The 26,966-nt window shown below is 54.7% G+C and overlaps 1 protein-coding gene across 3 annotated transcripts in view; it reads left to right on the top strand.

Annotated features, from left to right (window-relative positions):
* The window catches only part of ARHGAP26 (Rho GTPase activating protein 26), a 117,692-nt gene that overhangs the window by 1,989 nt on the left and 88,737 nt on the right, over positions 1-26,966 (top strand). For all 3 annotated transcript variants that reach the window (XM_051794220.1, XM_051794219.1, XM_051794221.1), the window contains exons 2-9: positions 16,883-16,978; positions 17,930-17,991; positions 18,376-18,447; positions 19,615-19,716; positions 22,803-22,913; positions 23,749-23,853; positions 24,460-24,589; positions 24,954-25,054. In XM_051794220.1, the coding sequence (XP_051650180.1) occupies positions 16,883-16,978; positions 17,930-17,991; positions 18,376-18,447; positions 19,615-19,716; positions 22,803-22,913; positions 23,749-23,853; positions 24,460-24,589; positions 24,954-25,054 (779 nt within the window). The remainder of the gene's footprint in view (positions 1-16,882; positions 16,979-17,929; positions 17,992-18,375; positions 18,448-19,614; positions 19,717-22,802; positions 22,914-23,748; positions 23,854-24,459; positions 24,590-24,953; positions 25,055-26,966) is intronic.

The following is a 26,966-nucleotide window of genomic DNA, read 5'->3' as shown; positions in this document are numbered from 1 at the left end:
GGTATTTTGGAGTGTTCTGTGAGCCCCTGTGGGCTCGTGGCTGTTGGTGGGCTCATGTCCCACTGGCCGTGGCCGTGCCGCACGGCCCCGCGCCCCAGGCTGCTGCACTGGGGCAGGAAGAATGCTCCCCGGCCTCCAGAGATAAGGATGTTTTTATGGTTGAATTGTTTTGTAGCCTCTATTGAATGCGTTCCTGGATTAGCCCTTAATTCCTGTACGGGGCCTGGGGGTTGTTCCACGGGTGCCCAGGCTGCAGGGACAGGAATAACACCGATTCTGCTGGAATGTGAATCAGCAACACATCCCCTGCACATGTGGCACAGTCTGCAGGGTGTTTTGGGGGAAGGTTTGGGGGTGTGTGGGGCAGGGCATTGCCCGGGAGGCTGGGGAGGGGTGTTCCCTTCCTGGCTGAGTGCTCGGCCACTCTGTACATCCTTCTGCTGCTGTAGGAGCGACTTCACTGGCGGAGCGGCTGCTCCGAGCTATGATGCCTCTGACTGCTTCAGTAGACCTGGCACTGGACAGGATCTTCCCAGCTTTCCCCATGTGTGTTGGGTCCAAGGTCTGATGTGTCTTATGAGCCCTTACGGATCATTCTGGCATCCATCAGCAGGGATGCAGATGCTGCAGGAGTAGGGAGCTGCTCTGCTGCCTGTTGCTTGGTGTTGCTCTCATGTTTGGGGATGGGGATGTCTCAGGGCTCAGGGCTGGGGATGTCACCCCTGGCAGTCAGTACAGGTGGTATCTGGGGCCATTCCTGGCCGTGACGGGATCTTGCATCTCTTACCCAGCTTTTATTTTTCTTTGGTGTCTCCAAATTGTTCATCTCCCCATTGCTGGGCATGGTGGCCTTTATCTGACTGTCTTTGTCTGCATGCTGCTCCTCAGCTGTCGTGGCATGTGGGTGTGGAGCCAGGCAGGCCCGGGGAGCAGCAGACCCCCGGCTCAAAGCACGCTACCCTCGGAACAAGCAGCTTGGAGGGTGTCTGGGCCCTTGGCACGGCATGGTGGCCTGCAATGAGAGTTATGTGAGGTCTTGGCAATATCCTTGCTCATTTTCCTTCCTCTTGCCTTTGCTGAACATTTCACATCCTCTTTGTTTTAAGACGGGCGTGATGGGAACGTAACTCCTTGCGTATCAGCGAGGGGTGGCTTGGACAGGCTGTGGTGGGGAGAAGGTGCTGGAGGGGGGAAGAGCCCTCGGCAGTGCTGGACAGGAGTGTTCTCCTGTTTGCTGCTTGGCCCCTTGCAGCTCCCATGCCAACACCAGTGTGCAGGGATGGTGAGACTGGATAAGAGCATGTAAGAGTGTCTCTGCCAGAGTTTGGTGAAGGGGCTGCTCTGCCCTGCTTTTGCCCTTCACGAGGTACGGAAGGAAATGGGACTGATTCACAGCTCTTTATCCTTCCCTTAGAGGAAAAAATAAATTTAGAAGATTGAAAATGATCCTCATTTGCCAAAGGGCTGGTCTTGCTAAATGTCTTCAGATGCCGATGGTATCTCTGGAGTGTGTGTGTATATGTATATAGATAAATGCTGTTGGATTTTTTTTCTCCCCAGTGAGTTTCTGTACCCGTTTCCATTGTCTCCCTTCGCTGCTTGGCTGGTATTTGGAGTGACCTGGTTTTCAGCAAAACATGTCCCTCTTCCTCCCTGATCCACCACCATAAATTATTCAGAAAGTTTTGCAGATGCAAAGATTTTGAGTGTGACATAAATAATGAACTCGAAGCCTGGGTGCCGTGAAACTCGTTCTCTAGTGAAGAAGCTGTGGTGACCAGTGGGAGCAGGGATGCTGAAGTATTTTGTCCCTTTGTGTGTCCCTGTGCTTGTGAAAGGGGCAGGCAGGGAGCTGTGTCCCAGCCAGCAGCTCGTCCCAGTCCCTTTGCTTCCATGGAGGGGGATATGGAGTCCAGGTGCCCAGATGGTGGTGCAGAGATGTCTGCAGCTTGCTTTGGAAGACAAGCAGCACATGTAAAGATGGAGGAGTGGGGGTGCAGGTGGCTGCCAGCCATCGCCTCCCCCACGCCTTGTCGAGGGGCTGAGCTGGGCACTCTCCTCCTCCCTGTCTCCCTGTCCTGCCAGGCACCATCCCCCGTGGCGATGGGGCTGTCACCCCCTTCAGGCACTGGGCACAGCCCAGTGCCCTGCCACGTTTCTGCTGGTTTGTTTTGCTTCTTCCAACTCCCAGGCACTAATTTGAAGCCACCGAACCCGTCCACGCCCCGGCTGCTGCCGCGCTCCCATGGCAGAGGCTGCAATTTCATTTATGTGGTGGGGCTGGGATGGGGCTGGCTCTGTGAACCCTCTCCCCACAAGGGGCACAAGGGCTGGACCCTGAGGGGCTGTACCATGCCCTGGGTTCCTATGGGAAGGGCGGAGGTGCCTGTGCCCCGAAAGGCAAAGTTGGGCTGGTTTGGTGTTTTGGATCACTTTTCCTTTGGCTGTTTTTTGTCTGGGTCACCACAGAGCTGTGACTGGCAGTGAGGAAGGGCAGGACCGAAGGGGGATGCAGGAAAGGGATGATGCTGGGGTGGACCTCGATCCTGCAGCAGCTTGGGACTTCTCTGGCCCCACTGGCTTCCCGGGGCAGATGCTGTGGTACCGTCTCACAGGTCTCATGCCGGCTCTGCCTTCCACCAGCCTGTCCCATGCTGGCTGCAGTGAGCAGCTGGGGTTTGCCCCTACTCCTGGCTGAGGTTTCCAGCTGGTGCATGTGGCTGACTGAGAGGTGTGGTCACCCTGCTGTGCCTGCAAGGTGTGATTTTAATGAGTTGCCCCCTGGGATGACCCCTGTGTGCCTGCACCATACCAGGGTGGTGGTGGTGGCCTGTGCTGCCAGGGGTGATGCCAGCAGGGCTTTTGCTGCAGCTGTGGGGTTTTTCCTGAGACATATCCAGTTCCGGGGTTGGCGTGCAGCTTAAAACGTGAAGTGGGGTGGTGGGGCAGTTCCTGGTGGTGCTGTTGGTGTGCTGGGCTCTGGGATGTTCTTGCACACGGGTTCTGTTCCACATCTCAGCAGCATCTTGGCAAAATCAACCCTTTATAAAACGTCTGTGCCCATGGCTGTGGGGTGGCAATGCTGTACCCAGAGCTGTGCCCATGGCTGTGGGGTGGCAATGCTGTACCCAGAGCTGTGCCCATGGCTGTGGGGCGGCAATGCTGTACCCAGAGCTGTGCCCATGGCTGTGGGGCAGCAGTGAATGGAGCTGGCACTGATTGTGCAACAGCCTGGAAACGAAAGTGAAACTTTTGCCCAGTGTTTACTTCGTTCCCTTTTGACACAAACAAGGCTTAGGCGGGTGATAAGGAACTGTTTCAGACTGGCCAATACCTTCAGTTGCCCAGTTTGCCACTGTCACTGCCTCTCCCTTCCTGCTCTGCATGGCCCCTGGCTCAGCACACTCGGTCTCCCTGGTGGGTGGGTCTGGGGGAGCCTTGACTCAAGTGGGCAGAGGACAGGTAGACTGTAACAGGGTGCCGTGCACTCAAAATGCCCTTGTGTGGCTCTGGAGGGGAAAAGCCCTCGAATGTATTGGGGGACATGCCCTGTCTTGTGCTGCTTTGTAATCCAGTTCCATCTGGAGTGTCTGGTCCTTGTGCCCCACTGGTGCTGGGGAGGAGGAACCCAAAGCCCATCGTAGGTTATTTTCATCCTTTTTGCCCTTCTGGTCCCCGAAGCCCAAACCTTCCCACCATGTTTGCACAGAGGAGTGGAGTGATCGAGGTTCAGAGGTTTAGGTCTGGCCTTCCCAGGAGCAGCTCCCTGTTTGTGCAGGTGCAAACGTGAGTGCTCAGAGCTGTGCTGCTGGCCAGGAGAGTCCTGGACTTTGCAGGCTCATGTTTGGAGGAAAAGGAGTGTTGTGCAAAAGTAACCCCCCCGCTGGGTTGCTGTGACCGCTGGCACTCGGTTCTGCTCCAGTTGTGCTGTGAGAATTGATGTTTGGCTGCTGCCATTGAGCGCTTGGTGCCAGCCGCCCACAAGCAGCATTGGGTGTGGGGTGGCCAAGGTGAGTCACCTGCGGCATCTTCCCAGAGCTGGGGAATTGCTGCCTTGCGGCACAGGAGGATTTCCCGGAGCGTCCATGCGGGAAGAGACTCTAGTCCCTTCCTGGGTGGTGGGAGGCAGTGTTGTCCAAAGAGCTTACCCTGTGCTCAGAAGGGTTTGGAGTCCCTGCCTGCACCCCCAGTGTGGTGGGTCACAGCCAGGCCCCCCTTGGTTTTCCCCCCACCTTGGCCAGGTGAGCAAACCACAGGGCTGGTCTGGGGGAAAGCACATGGGTTTGGGGTTTGATTGGTAAAATGATTTGCTGCTGATTTTTCCTGCTTTGTTCACCTAGCCAAGGTGTAACATGGCTCCCCTGTGGTGTCAGGATGTATTTTCTCCTCTTCCTTCCTGTGGGAAATGTTTGGTGTAGGGAATACTTTGGGCCATGGAGAGGGATGTGATTACAGCCCAGTAAGTCCTGCGCCAGCAGGGCCAAAGGCACGGAGGACGACTTCTTTGCATGACCTGTGTGGCTTGTGCAGCCACATCTTTAATAGCTTGCCTGGGATTTTATTCAAATGAGGAGTAGGACAGGTGATAATACTCTGCTTAATTTTCAGCACAAATTGAAAGCTCCTGCTCTTCCTCCCCAGTGGAAATTAGCAACAGGAATGTGTTCCTGCTTGGGAGATGCTCTTTTTTTGTGATGGTGGGTCTGCACTGTGATCCCTGAAGGGATTGTAGTGCTAGCAGTGCTGGCTCCAGAGGGCTGCATGCTTATCCTACCTGGCTCTGCCTGAGAGGGAAACTTGCCCTGCCTGGATGCTGCAGTGGCTCACCCATGTGCGCTGCTGTGGTTGTGATCCGTGTTGGAGGTTCCTCACAGCTGCCCTAGGGACCATTTGCCCATCTCCCAGGGGTACTCCTGCCCCAGCCACGACCCCTCAGTTTGGGAACTGATGGTGGGAGCCAAGCTCCCAGTTGGGGTGGACTTCTCGAATCCTGTGGTAGCCACCAAACAGATGCCATGAGCTGCTGAGCTGGAGCCAGATCCGGCCTCTTGGCAGTGCTAGAGAGGGAAGCTGGTTATCAAAAGGGTTTGGGTGTGCAGGAGAGGCTGTGTCGTGATTACATCTTTTAAATTATGCTGACAGAAGTCTCATTAACAGGGCTGGGAGATCTCCTTAGTTGGGAGTGTGCCACGGAGCACCTCTGGGCACATGTCTTGATATGCTGGTGTGGTGATGGAGCCCGGAGAAGCCGCAGGCTCCGTATGTGCTGCTACCTGGCCATGGCACCTGCACCGAGAGTGTGTCCCATGCCGGGTTAAACCCAGCCTTTTGGGCTGGAGGGGATGGACTGGAATAAACAGTAGCTCTGAGAGGCATGGGCTGGAACTGCCGCAGTGCCAGAGCTGGTGTAGCCTTATGTCACACCCCAGTGTCCAGGGAGTGAATCTGAGCTGGAGGTGGATGGTCCTGGGGAAGGGCATGCGAAGGGGCAGGTTGGATGTCCCAATGTCCCTCCAGCACCAGAAGCCAAGTACCTACTGCATCCTGCTCACACTTCCAGCGTGGAGCAGATTTGCCTGATTTGGGTCAAGAGACTGTTTTTCCAAGGCTGTGGGTGTGCCATCACAGCTGCATCTTCTGTCTCCATTTGTTCTCCCTGCAATGCTGCCAGACTGAGAGGTACATGCAGCGTGCATGGCATCACCTGTGTGCCCTGGACATGGGCTGGAAGCAGTGGGCTCTTTAGATTTCCTTTCTTTTTCTTTCCTTTGAGGGTAGCAGCTCACAGTGACGTTGGGAATCCATGTGAGGAAATGCCGTTCCCATGGTTGCTGCGGGGAGGGTGGGAGGCAGCGGCGGTGCCGGCTCTGTGTGTCCCTGTGCTTTCTGCAGGTTGGCACACGTGGTGCTTTCCTGGCTGATCCCAGCCCACAGGAGCCCTTAGCTGGGATGGAATGTCTGCCCTTGCTGTGCTGCCAGCCCCCTCCCTGGCTGGCAGAGTGGGACCATCAACTCCTTTGATTTCACCCTCTCTGCACAGGCACCCTAAAAAATTGTTGTGTGCTTCTCGCTTCTTCCTGAACCCCGTGACCAGGCATGGGCTTGCCATGGCCAGGCAGCATCCCTGCACAAAACAGGGCAGGGGTTGGCATCCCTCCATCTCAGCAGAGGGGCTTCAGTCCCCCCACCCTGTCTGAGAGGCAGCGGCATTGTGGCCAAGCGAACTCTACCTGTGCTGTGGTTCTGATTTGGGGTGTTCTGGGCCCCTTCTGCACCATTCAGCAGTGGGGCAGCAGGAGGATGGGCTGCTCCAGGGATCCATCGCCGGGTTCGGCCTTTTTTTTATCCATCACTTTTAAGGATCTGGGTTCAGCTGCGGTGTGATGAGTAGCTGTAGCGTGACCGAGGTGGGTGGGAGGGGAGGCAAAGCGAGGGGGAGCTCGTACCAAAACCCGCACAGCTTGTTCACTTCAGCGTGAATCATCCTCCTCCTCCCCCGGGCACGCGAGCGGCTGTCACCGCGGCCGGCGGAGACGAGGCTGTTTTGCCTGTTTTCCTGGCGTGCTCCCTGTGCCAAAGGTGGCTCCACCCGCTCTGTGCAAGCGGCTGGTGACCCTGGGCTTGTGGGCTCCTGACGAGGTGGGATCTTTAGGGCATCACCCAAGCTCTTAATAGCAAGGATGGTCCCAGGTGTGGCTTGGAGAAACTGGGAATTGCGCTGCTCTGCCTCCGCTCCCACGTGCTGATGGGAGCTGGGGAGTCATGGCATGTCTGGGGTGCAGGATGTACGCTGGGGAGGGATGGTAGCTGCAGGATGCTCTGTGGTGTGGGGACTGTGGCACCGAGAGGGAAGGGGATGTCTCTGCGGTGATGCCAAGATGGTTTCTAGCTGGAGTTTGTGGGAAGCACACCAGCCTCCGGACCATCTGGCTCCCGCACGTGGAGTGGCGGGTACAGCCATGCCATGTGGGGGCCGGGGCTGCCTGTGCCAGCGTGGGGACTGGGGGCCAACAAAGGGCCTGGGTGCTGCTTCCTCAGCCTTCCCTGCAGTTTGGACCCTCAGGCAGGGTTTGGAGCAACCTGGTCTAGTGGAAAGTGTCACTGCCCATGGCAGGGGGGTAGAATGAGACGAGCTTTAAGGTCCCTTCCAACCCAAACTGTTCTGTTATTCCATTATCCATAACGACGACAGAAGTGTGAAGGGTTCTCTGCACCAGCTGAGTGACCTGTAAAATGAGCTGGCATGTGCCTTTTCCATAATGCTGCCTGCCACAGCGTCCCTTTGCTGTTTTTATATTCTTTTTCTAGCTGAAACAGCGTCTGTCCACAGCGATGCCCTCACTGAGCGCTGGTTGCTTAGCAATGTTTCACAAAAAATCCAACCATTGCAGAGGAGAGCACTGGGTGTCTCTCCCGTGAATTCCGTAAGAAAGCCCAGGTTAAAGGCAGTGATTCCTTCCCAGAAAGAGTGATCAGGCACTGGAACAGGCTACCCAGGGCAGTGGTGGAGTCACCATCCCTGGAGTTATTTAAAAGATGTATGGATGTGGCACTTGGGAACATGGTCAGTGGTGACCTTGGCTGTGTTGGGGGAAACGACTGGATTTGAGGACTTAGAGGGCTTTTCCAACCTAAACTATTCCATGATTCTGTGATGCACTCTGGGCTGTGCATCCCTGTTCTCACCCTGCGTGCCTCCCTAGGCTCTGTTGGAGATTTTAATTTATATTTTTTTTCCTGCCAGAGCAGGAAAAATTGACTCACTTGCCAGTGATGTTCCTGTGAGCACGGTGGGATTTTTCCTGTTCTTACAGCTGACGTGGTGGAGCACTGGAGACAAAAGGATTTCCGCAGCCTCCTTGGGAGGAGAAGGAAGCTGGTTGTGCAGAACTGCTTCTGGAGGGGCTGGGAGCTGACCCCATTTCCCTGCCCGGGCTGTGGGCACAGCCCCTGGGATGGGGACCCGAGAGAGGGGGCACACTATGGGCCAACTGGGATGTGCTGGGATGTCCTGCCCTGCCTGCAGGGACAGGGTGTGGGTCCCCTCCCCACCTGGACCATGGGGGTCCTTCGACCCACTGTCCCCTGGGGACCCCTATGCTTTGGTGCCTGCCCCTTGAGAAATCAAGCTGGCTCCCTGCGGCCCACCTATTAACTAATTAGGTTTAATAACAGACTAATCCAAATGTGGGGCGGTGCCTGAGGCATCTGCTCCTGCCCTGCATGATGCCTGGTGGGGGGCTCTGCCATAGCCCCCCCGTCCCAGGACCCCCCTCCCAGCCAGACCCCCGCCTGGCCTTCTGCTCTGCTAATGGGCATTGCCTCGGTCAGGAGCAAATTTCTTCTGGATTAGTGTCCTCTAAATCGATTAGCTGTCTCGGGCAGGGCATTCTGTCCTAATGAAATGTGATTCCAGGCTCCAGTCGATGAAATATTGTGGCAACGAGGGTAAAGTCATCTGCAGCCTTCCTGTAGGTTGTGCCAGGGTTTGGAGAGGAATCACAGAATTACAGAATGATTTAGGTTGGAAATGTCCTCCAAGATGATCAGCTCCAACCTGTGACCCATCACCACCTTGTCACCCAGACCAGAACATTGAGTGCAACCTCCACGGTTGGTGACTCCACCACCTCCCTGGGCAGCCCCTTCCAGGGCCTGACCACCCTTTCCCTGAAGAAATTCTTCCTAATGTCCAGCCTGAACCTCCCCTGCCACAGTGAGGAAAAGGCTTAGAGGAGAAATTATAGTTATCAAGGCAGTGTTACACTAACACTAACCTGCCCTCCCCAGTGAGGGGACTAGGGGAAATGGGGAGCTCTGAGAAAAACATGGCATTTCCACCTGCTTTTGGAGGCACTTTACTTGCAGGTGTAAGGCTGAAGGCATTTACACAACCTGCCTGGAGCAGCAGCAGTGGGGCAGTGTGCAGGTGTGGGGTAAATGCAATATTCAAACCCCTTGCTTTGGGAATAGTGTTCAGGGATTGGGGTTTGCAGGTCAGGCAGCTTAGTGCAGTGAGACAGCTGCACTCCGCAGGTCTGCCATCTCTCTCTGTGAGCCAGTGCTGTGCCTAAATCCCTGGCCCTGGTTGGGATACAGGGATTTTCACTGCTGCTTCCTCACATTGTTCACTTGTGCAGTTGGCTGCCCATGGAAATGCCAGCTGGGGCAGTAGTTTTCCATTTCCATGTCCCTGATGTTTTCCAGGCACTTAAGCTGTTGCCCATGTTTGCTGTTTGGATGCATCCCTTCTCTGTCTTGGAGTGGTGAATATTTACATTTGATTTTATTCAGAGACCTTGCCTGCTCCCACCTGAGCTCCCGTTGCTCTGATGCTGGGCTGGGATGGGACGGGGGGCTCTGTCATAAAACAACACCAGGATGTGAACGAAAATAAGCACAGGGAAAAGTGCCAGACATGGAGTTGGGTGGGGAAGTGGAGAAATCCCGTTTTGTTTTGTTTTGCTGCTAAGTGCATGAAATGCTCCGTGTCCAGGGCCAGTTCAAGAGATCAGGGGTGGCACCTCGGTGATGCTACCCTGTCCCAGGGGGCAGATGGGCTGTGATCCACCGGGAACTGTGGGCAGTGATGCTCTGGAGGCTGTGGGAGGACTGGGGTGTTGCCATGTTCATGCAGAGCACCTGGAGGCCCCCTGGGCAGGGAGCATGGAGGGCTCTACTCGGTGCTGGGCAGTCAGAGGATGGCTGTGCTGATCCGATGTGCTGATTCCCGACACAGTGATGGTCAGCCTGGAAGCTGCCTGCCAGGTTGGCAGTACCTGGCTTCAGGCCCCTTATCTTCCAGGGCCATCCTGAGAATCTTGTAGGAGTTCCCAGTGTTGCTGGCAGGGTTCTGGCAGGTTCCTGCGTTTCTCCAAGTCTGGCTGCTCCTTGCTGGGAGCGAGGACCTGCGTTACGCTGTGCCTTCCTGCAGCTGCAGACATCTGTCTCCTCAGCCTCTCCAGGAATGGCAAGCCTTTCCGGGGTTAGTTTGCATCATTTATGGGTTTTATGTTCCTCCATGTCCTGACTGCAGGCAGGGCTGGCTTGCAGTGCTGTGTCGACCTGACACCTGCGCCGGGAGCTCCTGGGACATTTTGTCTTCCGTGGCTGTCCTTTATCCCCACTCGGCATCACCTCTGTCCACCCTCCCCCGTGTCCCTGAGCCGAGAGCTGCTGCAGCTCATCAAAATAACCTGATTAATGCAGAGCTGGGCCAGGGCCAGACTCTGCCGGGCACAAAACAGAGCACTTCACTTTGGAGTGGTTCCTGCTGAAAAATCCTGTTTGGGCAAGTAGAGAAAATCATCCAGAGTTTCCATGCAGGACAGATGGGAGTCTCCCCACGTCTTCCTTTCCTTGTGGGATAGAGAGGTTTGATGGTTCACATACCCAGTGCTGAAGTAAGGTTCCCTTCAGGTGGGACCCTTGGCAGTGGTCAGGAACACTTCATTTTGTTAACCTGTCCCTGCTGCCTGGGCCAGTTTCTCTCCCACCAGTGTCACAATCCTGGCAACACTGAGTGGGGAAAGGCAGAGCTGTTTGCATGAGCTGGGCTTCTGCAGCATCTCTGCCGCTGTGAGATAAGGATCTGAGTCACAAAGTGGCTGCTGGGGCTTTGTTGCAATAGGAAGTGATGGACAAGTGCTAAGAAAAGATGAACAGGAAGGATGGAGAGAAGCAGTGAGACCTTTGCCCTGGGTGTCTGAGGCAGAGCAGGCTCAGCACTGGGCTTGGGGCTCCAGAGCCTGAGGAAGTCCAGGGCTGGTGCAGGGTGGAGAAGTGGGGCAGAAGGGCGAGGGCTCTGACTGACCATCAGCTTCCTCAAATCATGGGGAAATGGAAGGGTGGCTGTAGCAGCGTGAGCCAAAGGGGACAGCTTCTCCCCTCTGTGCTGCCACAACCCCGGTTCCACTGCAGGATGTCACACTGGACATGCAGGACTGGCAGCTCAGGACCTGACAGTCCTTCTGGCTTCATTTCCTTTGGATCTTCAGTGCCTTTCATCAGGAATATTGGGAAGCTTTGCACAAACGTCCTGGCCTGGCAAAGCTCCCAAGATAACTCCAAACATTATTGATTTGAGGGTGGCACGCTGACGTGGCCGGGTGCTGGGCTGGTGGGCAGCAGGGGATAATTTTAACTGTGCAGCCAGGCAGTCCTTTCCAAGGGAGAACTTTGTTTTTCATGAAGCGCAGAACCTTTATCTCTTAAAATACCATGGAAATAATTCATGTCTTCAGCGTGTTACTCAAATCTGATCTGCTATTTGAGCCCGGTCAATGGTGCCATTCAGCCCACAAAGGGTTCTCTGTGCCTCTGGCAAACGTGTTCCCGTATGGAGCCACGTTGAGTGTTTGAAGGGAGGCATACGGGGATGCCTCGACCGGCAGCAGTGCCGGGCGCTCCCGTGGCTGCACGGAAAGGCTGGGCAGGAGCTCATCCTCCTGGATCTGCAGTCTTGGGGCATCTTGGACAGGTTGTTCAGTTTTTCTTGAACTTTAGCACATCTGAGCAGTTCTGGGTTTTTCCCTGGTTCGTAGAGTGTGTGTGTTTGTATACTTACTTTCCATGATACAAATTAGGTTTTGGGATTTGGGAAAGTGGGGTTTGGCCTCCCTGTGTGTGCCATTGAGCTGAGGCTTGGCGCTAGAGGTTGTGTGTGTGGAAGAGGCACCAAAATGGGGTCTGGGGGCGGTGTGGGGCCATGGCAGAGATGCTCTCCCCACCTTGGGGGTTCTGCCTGGGGTGAATGCAGGGACTGAGCTCATTGCACCGATCATTGGGGTCACCTCACTGCCTTTGGCACCCTCAGAGCTCCATGTCTGACGTGTGCTGAGCTAGTGCAGCCTCTTCATGGGCTTTTGTGTGGGAACATGACGGCAGAAGCTGCATTGGAGGTGGGGTAGGCTCTTCCCATCTGGGTTTATATATTTACTCAACGATGATTCAGAGGGGGAACCTGCCAGCAGCTGCCGTCCCATCCTAAATCACTGATTAACTCCAACCGCCTAGTGGAGTTGTTTAATAAACAAATCAGTGCTAATTCTCTATGGAAGAGACTTGGGGATTGGGCTGGGTCCAGAGGACTGCAGTGTCTCTTGGGACCAGGGCTTTGCTGACCTCGCTGGGAAGTGCAGAGAGGGGATTTAAACCTTCTGGAGCAAATGAAGCGTTTAACGATGCTGCCCTGATGTTTGGTGCCAACCCCTGCAGAGCACGGGCTGGGACTGGAGGGTAAAATTTGATGCTGGCAGCTGCAAATGCTGATTTTTAGGCATGAATTGCTTGTTGCTGGATTCCTGTGTGAACTACAGGGCCAGGTTTGGACAGTGTCCCATGCATCCATCGGTCAGGTCCAGTTGGCCATTCCCAGCTTCGACCTTTCCCAACCCCCATCCCTGTGTATCCCTGGGCACCAGGAGGTGTTGTGTGACCCCACAGTGGCTCACTCTGGCGTTGTGCCGGCAGCCCCGGCTCGCTGTGGGGATAGACACCATATTGCTGCTTTCTAAGCACCCTTGGCGGGCTGTAATCCGGCTGTTTTGGCTGCTGATTAGAGCAGCTGTTCCCTGGATTACCCATCCCGGCTGGCTCCTGCCTGCCATGGGGTTGCTCTGTGCTGGCTGCATGGCTGGGGAGCTGAGGGGCTGCAGAGGTGCCACGAGAGTGGCCAACTGTTGTGTCCTGTTTTCTCTGCATCCAAATGGGGGGTCTCCGGTGGTGACCCCCAGATCTGCTCTCTCAGGGCTCCTGCATTTGGGCTGTTTCCCAGGGCAGACACACTTGGGCCCATGGGGCTGCTGATGGGGATAGGCAGTATCACTGCTGGCAGGAGCAGGGGACTGGGGACCCTCCTGTCCCTCTGTGGGGGCTTGTAGGGGGCATGCAGCCTGAGCCTGCTGTTCCCGGCCACAGGGGAAGGAAGGGGCAGGAGTCCTGGTTCCTGTTGTCCACTTGAACATTAAATGCAGGCTATTAAGCAATTTTCTTTGCAGGAAGTGTAGAAATCCTGCTCTGTGTGAGCACAGCCTGTCAGAGCCCAGAGCCTGGAGCTTGCCTTGCAGCAGCATCCTCTGCTCCCCCTTTGCAGCAGCATTAACCCTTCATGGTCAGACCCAGCAGTAAGTTTATCTTTAACCTGAACCACCCATGGCATCGTGCTGCTCCTGCCCCTGTCCTGGGCCCAGCTGAGCCTTTTGCTTTTTCTAGCTTACATAGCAAACTGACTGCAGAGTCAGCTGTGGGGAGATCCCTGGCCTCTGAGCCAGCAGTTTCACTTTTCTCTGGCCAACCTGATCTTTCCAACACGGGACCAGGCATTTGTCTTCTCAACATCTCATTTTGCTGTGTTGCAGTTTCCCTCTGTGTCCTGGGTCACGTTTCCCAGCTGTCCATCTGGAGCATGCAGGTGGAGGAGTTCCAATCTCTTCTCTGCTCCTTATGAATTTTGGTTTAAGGGAACTGCTCCTGCTCTTTAGCTGTCCAGGCTCTCAGCACACTTTACCTCTGTTCCCTTTGGAAAGGCCTGAAAAAGTTTTAAACACTCAAAGAGAGGTGTGACGGGGTGTTGCACAGAGGTGAGGTGTCCAGCTGAGGAATAAAGCTGGGGAAGGAGCTGGAAGCCAGTGACCAGGAGAGAGTGGCTTGTGGCAAGGCTGTGGTGTAACTTACTCCTTCAAAGTGGTAGAGGCTCCATGTGCTGGGTCATCTGAACCAGGGACATGTTAGATCCAGCACCTGTGCCCTGGGGAGCAGAGCTGACCCATCTCACAGCAGTGTGTCCCTGGGGCTGCCCCACTGCAGCACCATCTGTAGACCTGGCTGGAATGGGGTCATCCCTGTTGTTCCCAGGGTGCTGGATGTGAACCTGGCTGGGATGGGGTCATCCCTGTAGTGCCCGGGGTGCTGTGCACATGAAGGAGTGTTGTGAAATCACATCTTCCTTCTAGAAACAGCCTTTTCCAGTAGTTACAAATTCCTTTGGAAGGGGCTTTTTATAAATACCAACCATGTCAAGCTCCTTGCCTGACATCCTCTTCCACAGCAACCACTTCCAAGAAAGATTTGACTCTCAGTAGCTGAGGAGGAGGGTCTGAGGGAGCACGAGGTGCTCCCTTGCTGCTGATCCCTTGCAGGGCTGCTGGGGCCTGGAGTAGCATTGGCTTCAACTGGGTTTGGAGGGAGCCTGGGAGTGTATGGCTGGAACAGGAATTCAGCCAGCAATTACCTGGCTCCCTGGCTGCAGAGGGAGGAGAAATGTGGGGTGACCCCTGAACTGGCTGTGAGAGAGGAGGGACAGACAAAGGGGTTAAATGAGGCTGCTGCCCTCTGTCCTGCTGGGAGCTGTCCTCCTTCCTGCTGTTCCTGTGGTGGATGTCGAGAATGGGATGCTGTGACTGTCGAGGATGCAGTGGCTAGGGAGGATGCATCACATTTAAAAGGACATTTTATTTAGGTTCTTGGTTGCCGTAGCTGTGCAGCTGGACCTCCGGCTTGTAGTGTGTGTGCCTGTTTCCTGTCAAGTGGACTTTCCCGAAGGGATCTTCCCATCCCCACCAACCCTGATGGGAAGGGGGAGCCATAGAAGGTGATGAAGATGAGGAGGAGAACTGTGACCTGAGCTGGTTGTGTTGCTCAGGCAGAATGATTTTTCAGGCTTTTTGTGGTGGTTTTCCCTGATGTTGCACTTGACTGATCAAGCCAGTGGAGAACTTGGAAGGAAAACTTCCAGAGCCCTTGGCACAGCCTGGCTGTGACTCATGTGCAGTGTCCGGGTGGTTTTACCCATGCATGAGAGGAAGCAGAAGTTTCTGTCAAGCGTTTGTAGGATTTTGGGTTTGCTTGTTCACAGCCCTGGGGAAGAAGAACCCACAGGAGCTGAGCTGGCCTGTGGGGGGGCTGCCTTGCTCTCACCATGCCTTCCAGCTTCCACTGGAGGGTTTTTTCCCCGAAATGTAGTTGAGAGGTTCCAGCTTTTAGGAAATGGGGATGCTGGGGTGTGGGTGGGTCTGACGGTGTCCCAGGGAGGACGACAGGGCCCCACAGGGCAGGCACGGGTGCCCCTCTCTCCATTTCTGACTGATCCTGCTGCTAATTTTATCCTTTATCGCTGTTGCACCAGGAGTTATCTCCATCTCCCCCTGCCTCTCCCTTGCCTATTTATAAGCACCCTGGGCCATTACTGTCAGTGCTGCTGGCTCCAAGGGCTTCTCGGCTTCGCTCTGGCTAATGCCTGGTCCCAGAGCCCCAACCTTGTCCTCACACTGAGCAGGAGGGATGGTTACCCTGCCCTGGGCTGTGGGAGCTTGACTCTGTCTGGGTGTTCATCCCTATGCTGGAGCAGCCTCCGGCTCTGGGGTCCTGCCCAGCTGGCAGTGGGCACAAGGGGTGTCATGTGGTCGGGTTCGTGTGGGGATGTGTCACATGTAACATGGCCAAGGGCTCAGGGAGGCCACAGTATATGTGGAGAGAGTGTGGCTGGTGGCTGCTGGTCAGCACGGGGCTGCGGGGGAGGAAGTGGCTCCTTGAGTCATTAACGTCATCTTCATTATTGTTCCAGAGGAGGCAGGAGGCCACTTGGCTCTGGGACCGGTGAAAGTCCCCAAGCCCCCAGCACCAACATTAGCCCGTGGTGGGGGGTGGAAAGAGCTGCCCAGGGCTGTCCCAGTGCCCTTCACTGAGCCCCAGAGCTGGAGCAAACCCTCTAACCCCCCGAGTCTCTCTTTTCAACCCTGGCAGGAGCACTTGGGGAAGCTGTCCCCGAAAAACACATGGCTTACATCTGTAGGTGCCGATGGAGATTCCTGGCAGCTCCAGGCACTGGCAGGGTGTAAGCCGTGCTCATTCCGTCCTCCAGGGAGCAAAGTGCAAATCCTGTTATGTGTGAACCTTCTTCTTGGAGAAGCCCCCCTCTGTACTTTTCCACTGGGAAAGCTCCCGGTGCCTTCCCTCTCCCTGCCTGCCATGGCTTGGTGGTTTTCTGCTGCCTTAGGAAGCAGTGGTGCAAAGGCAGCCGGGACTGAACTGGGCAGGATTAGCCCCAGGGCTGTCAGCAGGAATACTGGGAGAACAGCTTTAATGCTTGGAGAAAGCTGCCAACTCCCTTATCCCATGGGAAAAGCAAAACACTTGGATTCTATTGTGGTTATCTCTCGGCTGTTGGTGTCTGAGAAGAGGAAACGGCCTTTGTGTGCAGGCATGTTTTCCACCGGTGCTTGGAAAGGGGGGAAAAAACCACTGAATTTTGAATTTTGGGCTTTGAGTGAAGAAATGCACAGGGGACTGAGCATTGTGTCTTCCTAATGCCGGCAGCGCTGGCAGCCACAACTTCCCTTTGGAGCCAGTGGCCTCACGGTGCCCGGGACCGTGTCTGTGTGTGCTGGGTTACGGGGCAGGTTCGAAAAGCCAGTCCTGGATCCACTCAGGTCACTGCAAGTAAGAACTTAATAGGATCCAGATCGCAGAGAGAATCTGCAGCTTGGGAAGAATGAACCTCTGCATTATTGCATGTCTGTGGGGCCTTCCCTCAGCGGGACCGGGAGCCTGGCAGAAGTGCCATCTCTTGAAGGGCAGTGTCACTGTGTGTCACTATTTGCCATTGCCCCACGGCTCTGGGCCTAGGCTCCCATGGTGTTCTCATGGTGTTCCGAGGTTTTATCCACTATAGGGTATTTTGGGGGCTGCTGACAGGGACCCCAAAATGTCCTGGAGTGGGTGCAGAAGGGCAGTGCTCGGGAATTTCTGTGGTGCTGGGGGTCCCATTGAATGGGTCCCTCTGTGGGTGTTTGCCAGCTGGGATTACGTATCTGCCTGTATCCTGCTGTTGGGGTACTTTTCCATTTCTAACAGCCCTGTTTTCCCTGCTCCCCCTCTCCCACAGACCTGTCGGCCGCCAAGCGCAAGTTCGCGGATTCCCTCAATGAGTTCAAATTCCGCTGCATCGGCGACGCTGAAACGGATGATGAGATCTGCATAGGTGAGTCCTGGTGCCCTGGACCTCACTCCAGGTCCCTGAGCAGGGCACAGCGGGGGAAACACATGTGAGGACACCAAGGGGTCCAGGAGTTTCGGCGCTTTCCTGTTCTCTGAAAAGGGCATATTCCTCCTGGTTCAACATCAGCAAAGCCTTTCCCAGGGAATCACTTGTTGCTTTTTGGCCTAAATCTGTCACTACCAGATAAGAAACAGAGAAGATTGCCTGTATCTGAAACCGTCTTGGTTATCTGGGTGTTTTGCATTGGAGAGCAGGATCTGGATGTGGTTGTGGCTCGATATACTGCAAGGGGCTGTGACCTGAAGCAGAGGAGCAGCAGTCTCACTGCTGGCTGCAGGAGCACAGGGCCCTGTGCTGGTGGGAACCAGCAGTGCTGAGCCTGGCAGTGCTCCCTGAACTGGGCCTTGCTCCACCACAGAGCTTCTCCTGGCACAGGGCAACAGCTTCAGCTGCTTCCCTCCCCATTATCCTGCTCTTGCCCCAGCTGGACTTTTAGAGCTTATTGTGCACATCGTCTGGAGCCAGGAGAGCAAAGGAGCTTTAGCCCTGATTTAACTTCACTTGTTTATTTGTGCCCAGTCTCAGCAGAAATAGCTCCTCACTGGCTCCAGGTCCCTGTGTTGGTGAGCTGCCCCTTGTGCCCTGGGCGTAGCTGAGCCCAGTGCTGCACTATTGGGCTGGTCAGTGACCAGCTGTTGGCTAGGGCAGGTTTGAGGTGAGGGTGTTGCTCTCTGGAGGTGAGAACCTGGTCCTGGGGTTGCTCTGCTGCCAGTTGATTCCATAGGCAGCTGGAACCTTTTTAGGGAGAGAGCAAAGAGGATAAAAAAAAACCCAAACCAACAACCCCCAAAACACAGACAGACAAAAACCCCCTGTTCAGTTTCTCTCTTTCTTTAAAAATTGAATGTTAAATGCTGACTGTGTCCCTTCCAGCCAAGTCTCTGCAGGAGTTTGCCACGGTGCTGCGGAACCTGGAGGACGAGCGGATGCGCATGGTACGGCCCCATCTGTCCCTGGGAGCAGGGGGTCGTGGCACTGCTGCTGCCCACAGCTCTACTGTGGCACCCCGGGCACTGACGTGACAGTGGCTGCCACCCCAATGCTCCTTCCCTTACCCTTAGTGGAGCCACAGGGGAAGCAGAGGGAGGGGAGGGTGGCCTTGGCAGGAGAACACTTGAAAAGCATCAGAAATGGAGTCTCGCTGTTGGACAATGGCCAGTGCTGGTGCTGGGGGGGCTCACAGGTTTGGTACAAGCCCCTCAGCCAGTGCGGAGCCGGAGGGGTGAGGCCTGTGGGTGTCTGTGGGCTGTGGGAGGGTTTTTGTGGAAAGGCTGTTGAGCAGCACAGGTCAACAGAGCTGTGTCTGTCTTTGCCCACAGATCGAGAATGCCAGTGAGGTGCTGATCACGCCGCTGGAGAAGTTCCGCAAGGAGCAGATCGGGGCCGCCAAGGTAACCGACCCACTTGTCCCCTCTGGGAGCCCCAGCTCAGGCAGGGGAGCAGAGCCCAGAGCTGCACAGTGATAGCCACAGAGGTGGCCAGGACCTGGCACACTGCAGGGATGGGCACAGGCATGGGAGGAGGTGATGTGCTGCTGTGGGAGGGACACGGGGATGAACCAGCTCCCGGGAAGAACCTCAGTGTTCTGAGTTCACCCACAACCAAATAACATGCCAAGGGCCAAAAATCACATTCCAGTTGAAGTGAACTTTTTCCTTACTCCAAGCAAGAATTAGGATTTTCTTGGAGGGGTTCCCAATCACCCAAACCCCCTGGTCTGCACTCCCCACCCCGGTGTGTCGCACGGGAACTCAGACGGCTTCTGGCAGGACAGGGAAGCGCCAGTGTGGCTGAGAGTGGCTGTGAGACAGTCTGACCCCCCCACTTTCTTTCCTGCCTTTGTTCTGAAATGAAAACCACTGTCTGTGGCTCCCCTGTTGTTATAACAACCTGCTGCTGCCTGCAAGAAGCTCATGCCAGCGCCTGGGGCCGCGTTTGCATGGCAGCGGGGTGCCCAGCCCAGCAGTGCTGCCCTGCTTCATGCAGCTGAAAACAAAAGACAAAGAGGAGTCCTCCAGAAGGGAGCTGGTTATGAGCAGGTGCCAGCATGGATTTGGTACTGGTGTGTTGGGATTGCCTGGTTGGGATGGGGGTACAAAAGAAAGTGAAGTTGACATCCTTTTTTAATGCTCCTGCCATAAACAGCCATACTGTGTCATAGTCCTGAGTGACACGAAGGAGAAAGTCTTGCAAGGATTGGCAGGGGTGGGATATGAAATTGTGGTAATATTCTGGTTCAAAAGCACTTTCCTCACTGTTGTCTTTGGACCAGGCCTGGTCTGTGTGTTTTACCAAGCATTGGGCCCCAGGAGTAGAAGAGGGGTTCCCCCAACCCTTGGATTTTGGAAGCATAAGCTGCTTTCTTGTAGCTGCCTGATGCTGACAGATAAAAGCAGCTTCGCCTGCTTCCAGCTGATGCCCCCAGGCCATGGTCCTGTCTCATGTTAACTCCCACCTGGGATATGCTGTCCTGCCATGTGCTGCAGGGATGCTGTGGGTCCTCATGGCTAATCCGGTGCCATTGTGTTCAGCGTCACACATTTTGTTCTGTTTTGTAGGACGCCAAAAAGAAGTATGACAAGGAGACTGAGAAGTATTGTGGTGTCCTAGAAAAGCACTTGAACTTGTCTTCTAAGAAGAAAGAATCCCAGCTTCAGGAGGTGAGAGCAACCTCCGTGTTTCCATGTCTGGCTGTCACTGTGGAGAGCTTTTTGAATGCCTTACCCAGCTTATAACAATGGTTCTCCTGACTGTAAACTCATTTTTTCCATCATTCTGGCTGCGAGTGCTGGGTTTTCCCCTCTTCCTTAATGAAAGGGAATGGAGCTGTTTTGGTGAGTAAATCAGAGAGATCCCAAAATGGATAGCAATCAAAAAGGAGAGAGGGTTTATAATTAAAGAGTGTAACAGAGGGGAACTGGTTCTGCTGCAGGCTTCCCATGTGCCAGCACAAATCAGGGATGTCTGATCTCCTTCTCTGCAAGTGGCTGTGCTGCTTTGGGCTCCAGGGGAGGAGGGATCAGGCTTAGTGCCTTAAACTGCTTTAGGAGCCATCCCTGACTCAGGACGTGGTTTGCTGCGGTGCCAAATGCTCTTACTGGATGACTACACTGAGTTTTCAGTCACTTCTTCCAAGTTTGAAATTCCCTGTGCTGCAGTTGGTCCCCTCAGTATGCGTGTCCTTGCCTTTGGACATGGTGCTGGTGTGCTCCTGATCCCTTACTGGGGGCACTCATGGGCACAAGGCTCCTGCGCCAGGACAACACAGGTGATGGGACAACGCCCAGCAGAGGTGGGAACTTGAGAGCAGAAATACCTCTGGCATAGGTAATCATCTTCCACCAAATCAGGGCTGAGGAGGGGTCAGAATCCAGGCAGATACGCCTGTAAGCTGGCTTTGTCCTCTGGGCTTGTAAATAACTTCCCATATGGAAGCACCCCTGTGTCCCAGGGGATGATGGCTTTTAAATGACCCTCTGAACCCCTGGTTTAGTTCATGTTTGAGATACTGATGGGCACGGGAGTGGAAGGAATTCTGTCCAGCAAGGGAACGATCCACTCATGGCTGTCATGGCTGTACAACAGTTGCTTTTAGAGGTGTGATCCTGTGCCCTGGACAGAGCATGGCCCTGCGGGGCTGCCTGGAGATGCGGTATGGGATGCAGGCGGGATGTAGGTGGAGGCTGTGTGTGGGATGCGTAGGCTGTAGGCAGTGGCTGTGTGCGGGGTGTGTGCGGGATGCAGGCAGTGGCTGTGTGCGGGGTGTGTGCGGGCTGTAGGCAGTGACTGTGTGCGGGCTGTAGGCAGTGGCTGTGTGTGGGGTGTGTGCGGGATGTAGGCAGGGTGTAGGCAGTGGCTGTGTGCGGGGTGTAGGCAGTGGCTGTGTGCGGGGTGTGTGCGGGATGTAGGCAGTGGCTGTGTGCGGGCTGTAGGCGGGCTGTAGGCAGTGGCTGTGCGTGGGATGTGTGCAGGGTGTAGGCAGTGGCTGTGTGCGGGATGTAGGCAGTGGCTGTGTGCAGGGTGTAGGCAGTGGCTGTGTGCAGGGTGTAGGCAGTGGCTGTGTGCAGGGTGTAGGCAGTGGCTGTGTGCGGGCTGTAGGCAGTGGCTGTGTGCGGGATGCAGGCAGGCTGTAGGCAGTGGCTGTGCGTGGGATGCTGTGCAGGTGCATTGGAGCAGGGCTGGCTGCTGGTGCCATCTGGTGGCATCTCCCACCCCAGACACTGACTTGGACTGTTTCTGGGAAGGCAGGAGGAGGCTGGAGCCCGCTGGAACCAACTCCCTGTTGGGGTGCTGGGGCCTGCTTCCCCGAGGCACTGGGAAGTGTACATAGTTTTGATGGCTCAGGCCCCACCAATGGGGAGTGCCTTTGAAAGAGTGTCCAGCATGAGGGCTGTGAAACGTGGATGTGGCATTCATGACGTGGTGGAGCACTGGCCCCATCTGGCACCTCTCTGGGGGCTGCCCATCACCATCCCTGCTGGCTGTGGGGCTCTCAGGGGGCTGCAGGTGTGTGCACAGGAAAGGTGCTGGTGAGTGCAGCATTTCTGGGAATTAACACCACTCATTTCTGACAGTCTGGAGCTCCACTGGACTCCCCAATTTCCTGAGACAAGAGTGCTTGTATGCAGGAGATTTGGTGGTTTCTGTTTCCTAACCTCTAGCTGTCCACATCTGGAGGGTGATAGCAGCCACATGTGCAACTGCTGTGATGAGGCGGGAAGAGGAGGAGACCATGGGAATTCTCTGCTGCTTTGGCTGTTGACCAGTTAAACAACATGCAGAGTCTAATTTGCCATTTTACTTCTGGCAGACTTACACGATTGCATCATGTTTTCTGCTTTTCAGAACTCAGGTTGCTGACTCCCTCAGCCTGCACACTGTGAGCACAAAAGCTGGTGGCAGGTCAAGGAGGGGAAACGAGACATTTCATGGGCGTGTCACTCAGAGAAGCAGGAACGAGCTGCTTTTCACATCCAGGAGGGTGTTTGCCAGCTGGATTTTGTAAGGGCAAAACCCCAGTGACACTCTCGGTTGCTCTATGCAAAGTGTCACTTGCAAAATGTCACCTCAGCAACCTGGTCTGATGGAAGGTGTCCCTGCCCATAGAAGGGGCTTGGAACAAGATGATCTTTAAGGTCCCTTCCAACCTAAACCATTCTGGGATTCTGTGACACATTCCAGGGATGCTTGTGTCCCTCACACTGCTTTTGGTGCAGCGGCTCCACTCTGTGTGCGTGACTGGGTTATTTTTAGGCATTGGGATTGGGGCATGTCCCTATTTTTGCTCATTTGGGCTTTCAAAGCAGAGGGGATTTGCTGTCTGCTGATCCACCAAAGTGACATGCTGGTGGTGGGTGTATGTGCCACCTGCCTTTGCCCTGGGATGCTCTGGCAGATCCCATCATGGTGCTTTCCAGAGAGTGGAGGATTGCCTTTTCTTGTCAAGTATGCAGTGATTTCCCGTTTTCCTCGCCTCTCCTGCGTGTTTTCTGCACAGCTGTCGGGGAGGTGAGAACATGAGTCATAAAAACATTTTTATTGGCTGAAGGAAGATTCATGTGAAGCGTGTTCATGTGAATCAGGTTTATATTTATCACTGTGCCATCTGTCCAGTCCATGACTGGGGGCTGAAACTGAATTTGTCCTGCATGGCCATGTTGCCATCAGACCCAGGTGTGCTCTGGTCAGAAGGCCAAGTGTTTCCATTCAGTACTGAGCTCGAGTTTCCTCTCCAATCCATCTGCAGGCAGACAGCCAGGTGGACCAGGTTCGCCAGCATTTCTACGAAGTCTCTCTAGAATATGTCTTCAAGGTGCAAGAGGTCCAGGAGAGGAAGATGTTTGAGTTTGTGGAACCTGTAAGTGAACGCTTAAGCCCCTTCAGCCTGCAAAAACCAGGGGATTGTGTGGTGGAATGGGGAGTCATGGGGAGCTGGGCTGTGGTGTGGGTTGTCCTGCAGTGGGGAAGCTGGGGCCCTCCAGCCTCACCCCCACAACCCCTCTTAAAGAGGGAGGTTTGAAGGGGAAAACACTGTGGGAGCCTTGGGGCACAGAGCCATTGGCTTAGTGACCATGTGTGTGCTGGAAGCATTTCAACGTTTAATTTTTTAACTGTGGGGACAGTTATTGGGGTGGGCTAGGCTGAGGGGCCTGAGCAATTAAAAGAAAAACACTTTTGATTGGGAAAAAACCCCAAATTATAATTAACATTCACAAGGAAAGAAGAGTGCAGAAGTGACAGAAGTAAGGAAAAAAGTGTTTTCCAAGATGTACCTTTGCCCAGGCGTTAAATCCTTTAAAGCTGCTCTGGGAGGGGCCAGACCTTCCAGTTCTTTGCAAAGGTGATTCCTGCTGATCCAAAAGTAACTCAGAGTTGGAAGAGGTGCAGCATGCTGTGCCTGACCCCTCCTGGCTCTGCTCCTGGTGACTCCAGGGCCTGGGTAATGCAGAAAGGGGGACAGAGGTGTGTGGGGTCCTGGGATGGGGTCTTGCCTTGGCTCTGGGGGAAGGAAACACAGCCTCGCTTTGGGGTCCATTTGGGGAGGTGTGAAGGTGAAATGAGGAGCAGGGCATCTCCCCAGGGCCGACCAGTGAGCCCGGGGGGCTTCAGGGCCCCTTCCCCTCAGCAGCAGCGGCTCTGGGGGCAGCTGTGGGTCTCAACTGACCATCTCCATTCGTTTTGCCCCGGCACAGCTGCTGGCATTTCTGCAGGGGCTTTTCACGTTCTACCACCACGGCTACGAGCTTGCAAAGGACTTCAGCGATTTCAAGACAGAGCTGACAATCAGCATCCAGAACGTGAGTGTGCCTGTGCCACGTACCCATTGCTGTCACTGTCCAGCCAAGCTAACTCACCTTTTGGTGTATTTTAGTCATAGAACCACAGAATGGTTTGGGTTGGAAGGGACCTTAAAGCTTGTCTAGTCCCAACCCCCTGCCATGGTTCCGCTAGACCAGGTTGCTCCAGGCCCTGTCCAACCTGGCCTTGAACACTTCCAGGGATGGGGCAACCACAGCTTCTCTGGGCAACCTGTGCTAAGGCCTCACCACCCTCACAGGGAAGAATTTCTTTTTAACATCTAATCTAAATCTCTCCTCTTTTAGTTTAAATTCATTCCTCCTTGTCCTATCACTATTTCCTCATGTAAAAGGTCAATCTCCCTCTTTTTTGTAAGCCCACTTTAAGTACTGGATGCCCTTGCCAGTTATGATAATATTTTTCCCCTAGCTTAAATCCAGGCCCAGGAAGCAAGCCTGTCCTGTTGTTGTCAGTGGGCTCCCCTGTCCCATTTCCCACATGGCTGTAAGGACCCAGCTGAAGTCCCACCCCTTATGGTGCTTCTGTGCTGCAGAGCCCTCTGTGGGTCCATGCACTGGAGAAGACATTCCTGTTTTAATTTGCAGACAAGAAACCGTTTTGAAGGAACAAGATCAGAGGTTGAAGCTTTGATGAAGAAGATGAAGGAGAATCCTCACGAGCACAAAAACATCAGCCCTTACACGATGGAGGGTTATCTCTACGTGCAGGAGAAGCGTAGGTGTTGGGGTGGTGGAGCTGCCTGATGGGGAATGCGGTGGGTGGGAGTCTGGGGAAGGGGTTTGTCAGGGTGTAGGACACAAAGGCTGGTTCAGCAGGTACACAATCCCTGAAAGAAAGGGATTGGCCCAATGGGTGGGATATTGAGGTGGGAATGTGGGAGCCGGGTTCTCTCTGGTAGGGAGAATTACTGCCAGTGCCTCATAAAAGTCTTTCCCCTGACTAGAAGGAGGGTAATAACACTTAATCCAACTGGAAACTGTAGGTACAGGAATGTGTTATGTTAAATGATCATTAAGCATAGCAGGTTGTTAATGGGAGGGCACTGGTTCTGGGAATAAAACCTACATTTGCTCTGTAGGTCACTTTGGGACTTCCTGGGTGAAGCATTACTGCACGTACCAGAGGGAATCGAAGCGGATCACGATGGTACCGTTTGACCAGAAATCAGGAGGAAAAGGGGTGAGTGCTGGCATGGAGCAGGATGGTGTCCCGAGGCTCTGCTGGGAAACACACAGCACTGCTGGCTGCAGGCTCTCCTGGGAGCCAGACTCTGTCACCTTTATAGCAAATTGACACAATGCAGTGAAGTGGGGCATATTCATTCCAGACTGAACAGGTGCCACATAGGGAATTACCTTGTCACCTTGTTTGAGAAAGAAAAAAGACAGAAAGCCCCCCCAAAGCTCAGAGATCTTTGTTTGCCATGTGAAACCACCACACTACAGCACCATGAGTGCCTGCTTCTCAGTCCCACATTCCTTCTCTAAGACCTGGACAAGAGAACCTCTTCATTATTTTGCTCCTTCCCCAGTGCCTGTAACTTATTCAAGTCCAGGTTGGATAGAGCTCTGAACAACCTGGCCTAGTGGAACATGTCTCTGCCCATGGCAGGGGATTGGAATGAGATGAACTCTTAAGTTCCCTTCCCACCCAAACCATTCTGTGATTCTTTGATGATCCTATGACTTGGCCAATGAAGTTGTTTTGTTTTGGACAGAGCCACAGGAGAGTCTGGAGCTCCCTTCAGCCCTGAGGGAATGTGAGGAGCTGGGGGACCAGCAAACACCGTGTGCCCACTGCTCCTGGGGCTGTATCCAGGACTGGCTTTGCTCCTCTATGCTGCAGGAACAATAGACTCCTCCAGAGTATTCCCAGCTGGGACGGTTTGCAAACGCAATCCCCTTGCCAGGGAGCGCCTCGGGAACTGGACAGGCTCCCGCATGGCTTCCTGCTGGGGGGAGGGCAGCCTCTAAAATTAATTTCCTCTTGCCTTGGAGCATCTTCATTAGAGCTCAGCATTAACATATCCCAGCCCTGTAATCGTCAGCGGCTGCACAGTGTTTCATCTGGGCTCTTCCCATTTCAGGGCTCCCCCTGCACCTGGGGCACAGGCGCTGCGGGCGGCACCCTTAGCCTGTCTCACACCTTGCAGGAACCCCACTCCAGTGCTGTGCCAGGGCCCCACTCCAGTGCTGTGCCAGGGCCCCACTCCAGTGCTGTGCCAGGGCCCCACTCCAGTGCTGTGCCAGCCCCGCCAGTGTGGCTGCTCACCCAGGACTTGTGACTTGTGCCACCCTGGCATGGAACACTGCCTGTGCCAGGGCAGCTCTGGATGGGCCGCAGGGTCTGTTGGTGATGACTGGCATGAGCATCCAAGTGTGGAGCAACCCAGGGGCTTGGGGGCTGTGCTGCAGGGAGTTTCAGGATCTGACTGGAGCAGGCGCCAAGGTGCTGCAGGAGGAGACCCATGGGTCACACAGGACACTGCACGTGGTATCAACCACTCATGACTGTGCCTTGAGCTGTGGCTGGAGCTGGATATTAGTGGGATAGAAGCGGGGGCATTCCCTGAATACTGGACAGGGAGCTGGGCAACGTGGGAGCAAGCTGGTGCTGGCAGCAGGCCAGGCTGGGAGGACCAGGGGCAGGTGGCCTCTGCTGAACCCTGGGGAGATGCACTGCACAGAACTCTCAGGTCTGTGAGCTGGGTTTGTTCTGGGTTCCTTGTCTGGGACATGAGGCTTATTCATATGTTAGAAACCACAGAAGCACGTGAGAACGGTCACATAGGAGTTAGGGCTTCTTCCCCCAAAACGTGGTGTGTCCTGCAACATGGGCAAGGAACAGGAGGTGCTAGAAGCCAGCAGGAAAACTGTGGCATAGTTGCCATCACGGAGACATGCCAGGAGACTGGCACAACTGGATGGTTGCAAACTCTTTAGAAGGGATCAGCAAGGGGGAGGAGATGTTGAGGCAGGACTGTGTGTTGGAGAGTGTTTTGATTGTCTGATGGTGGGGTGGGATGTTTCTGTGTAAGAATCAGGGGGAGTCACCATCCCTAGTGGGTTTTAACAGATGTGTAGTTGTGGCA

The sequence above is a fragment of the Manacus candei genome, unplaced genomic scaffold, assembly GCF_025592945.1.
Source record: "Manacus candei isolate 608988 ecotype Guabito, Panama unplaced genomic scaffold, ASM2559294v1 h1tg000037l, whole genome shotgun sequence".
In the NCBI taxonomy this organism is placed as follows: Eukaryota; Metazoa; Chordata; class Aves; order Passeriformes; family Pipridae; genus Manacus; species Manacus candei.
Note: the sequence above shows the minus strand (reverse complement) of the source record. Positions and strands in the feature narration are given on the sequence as shown.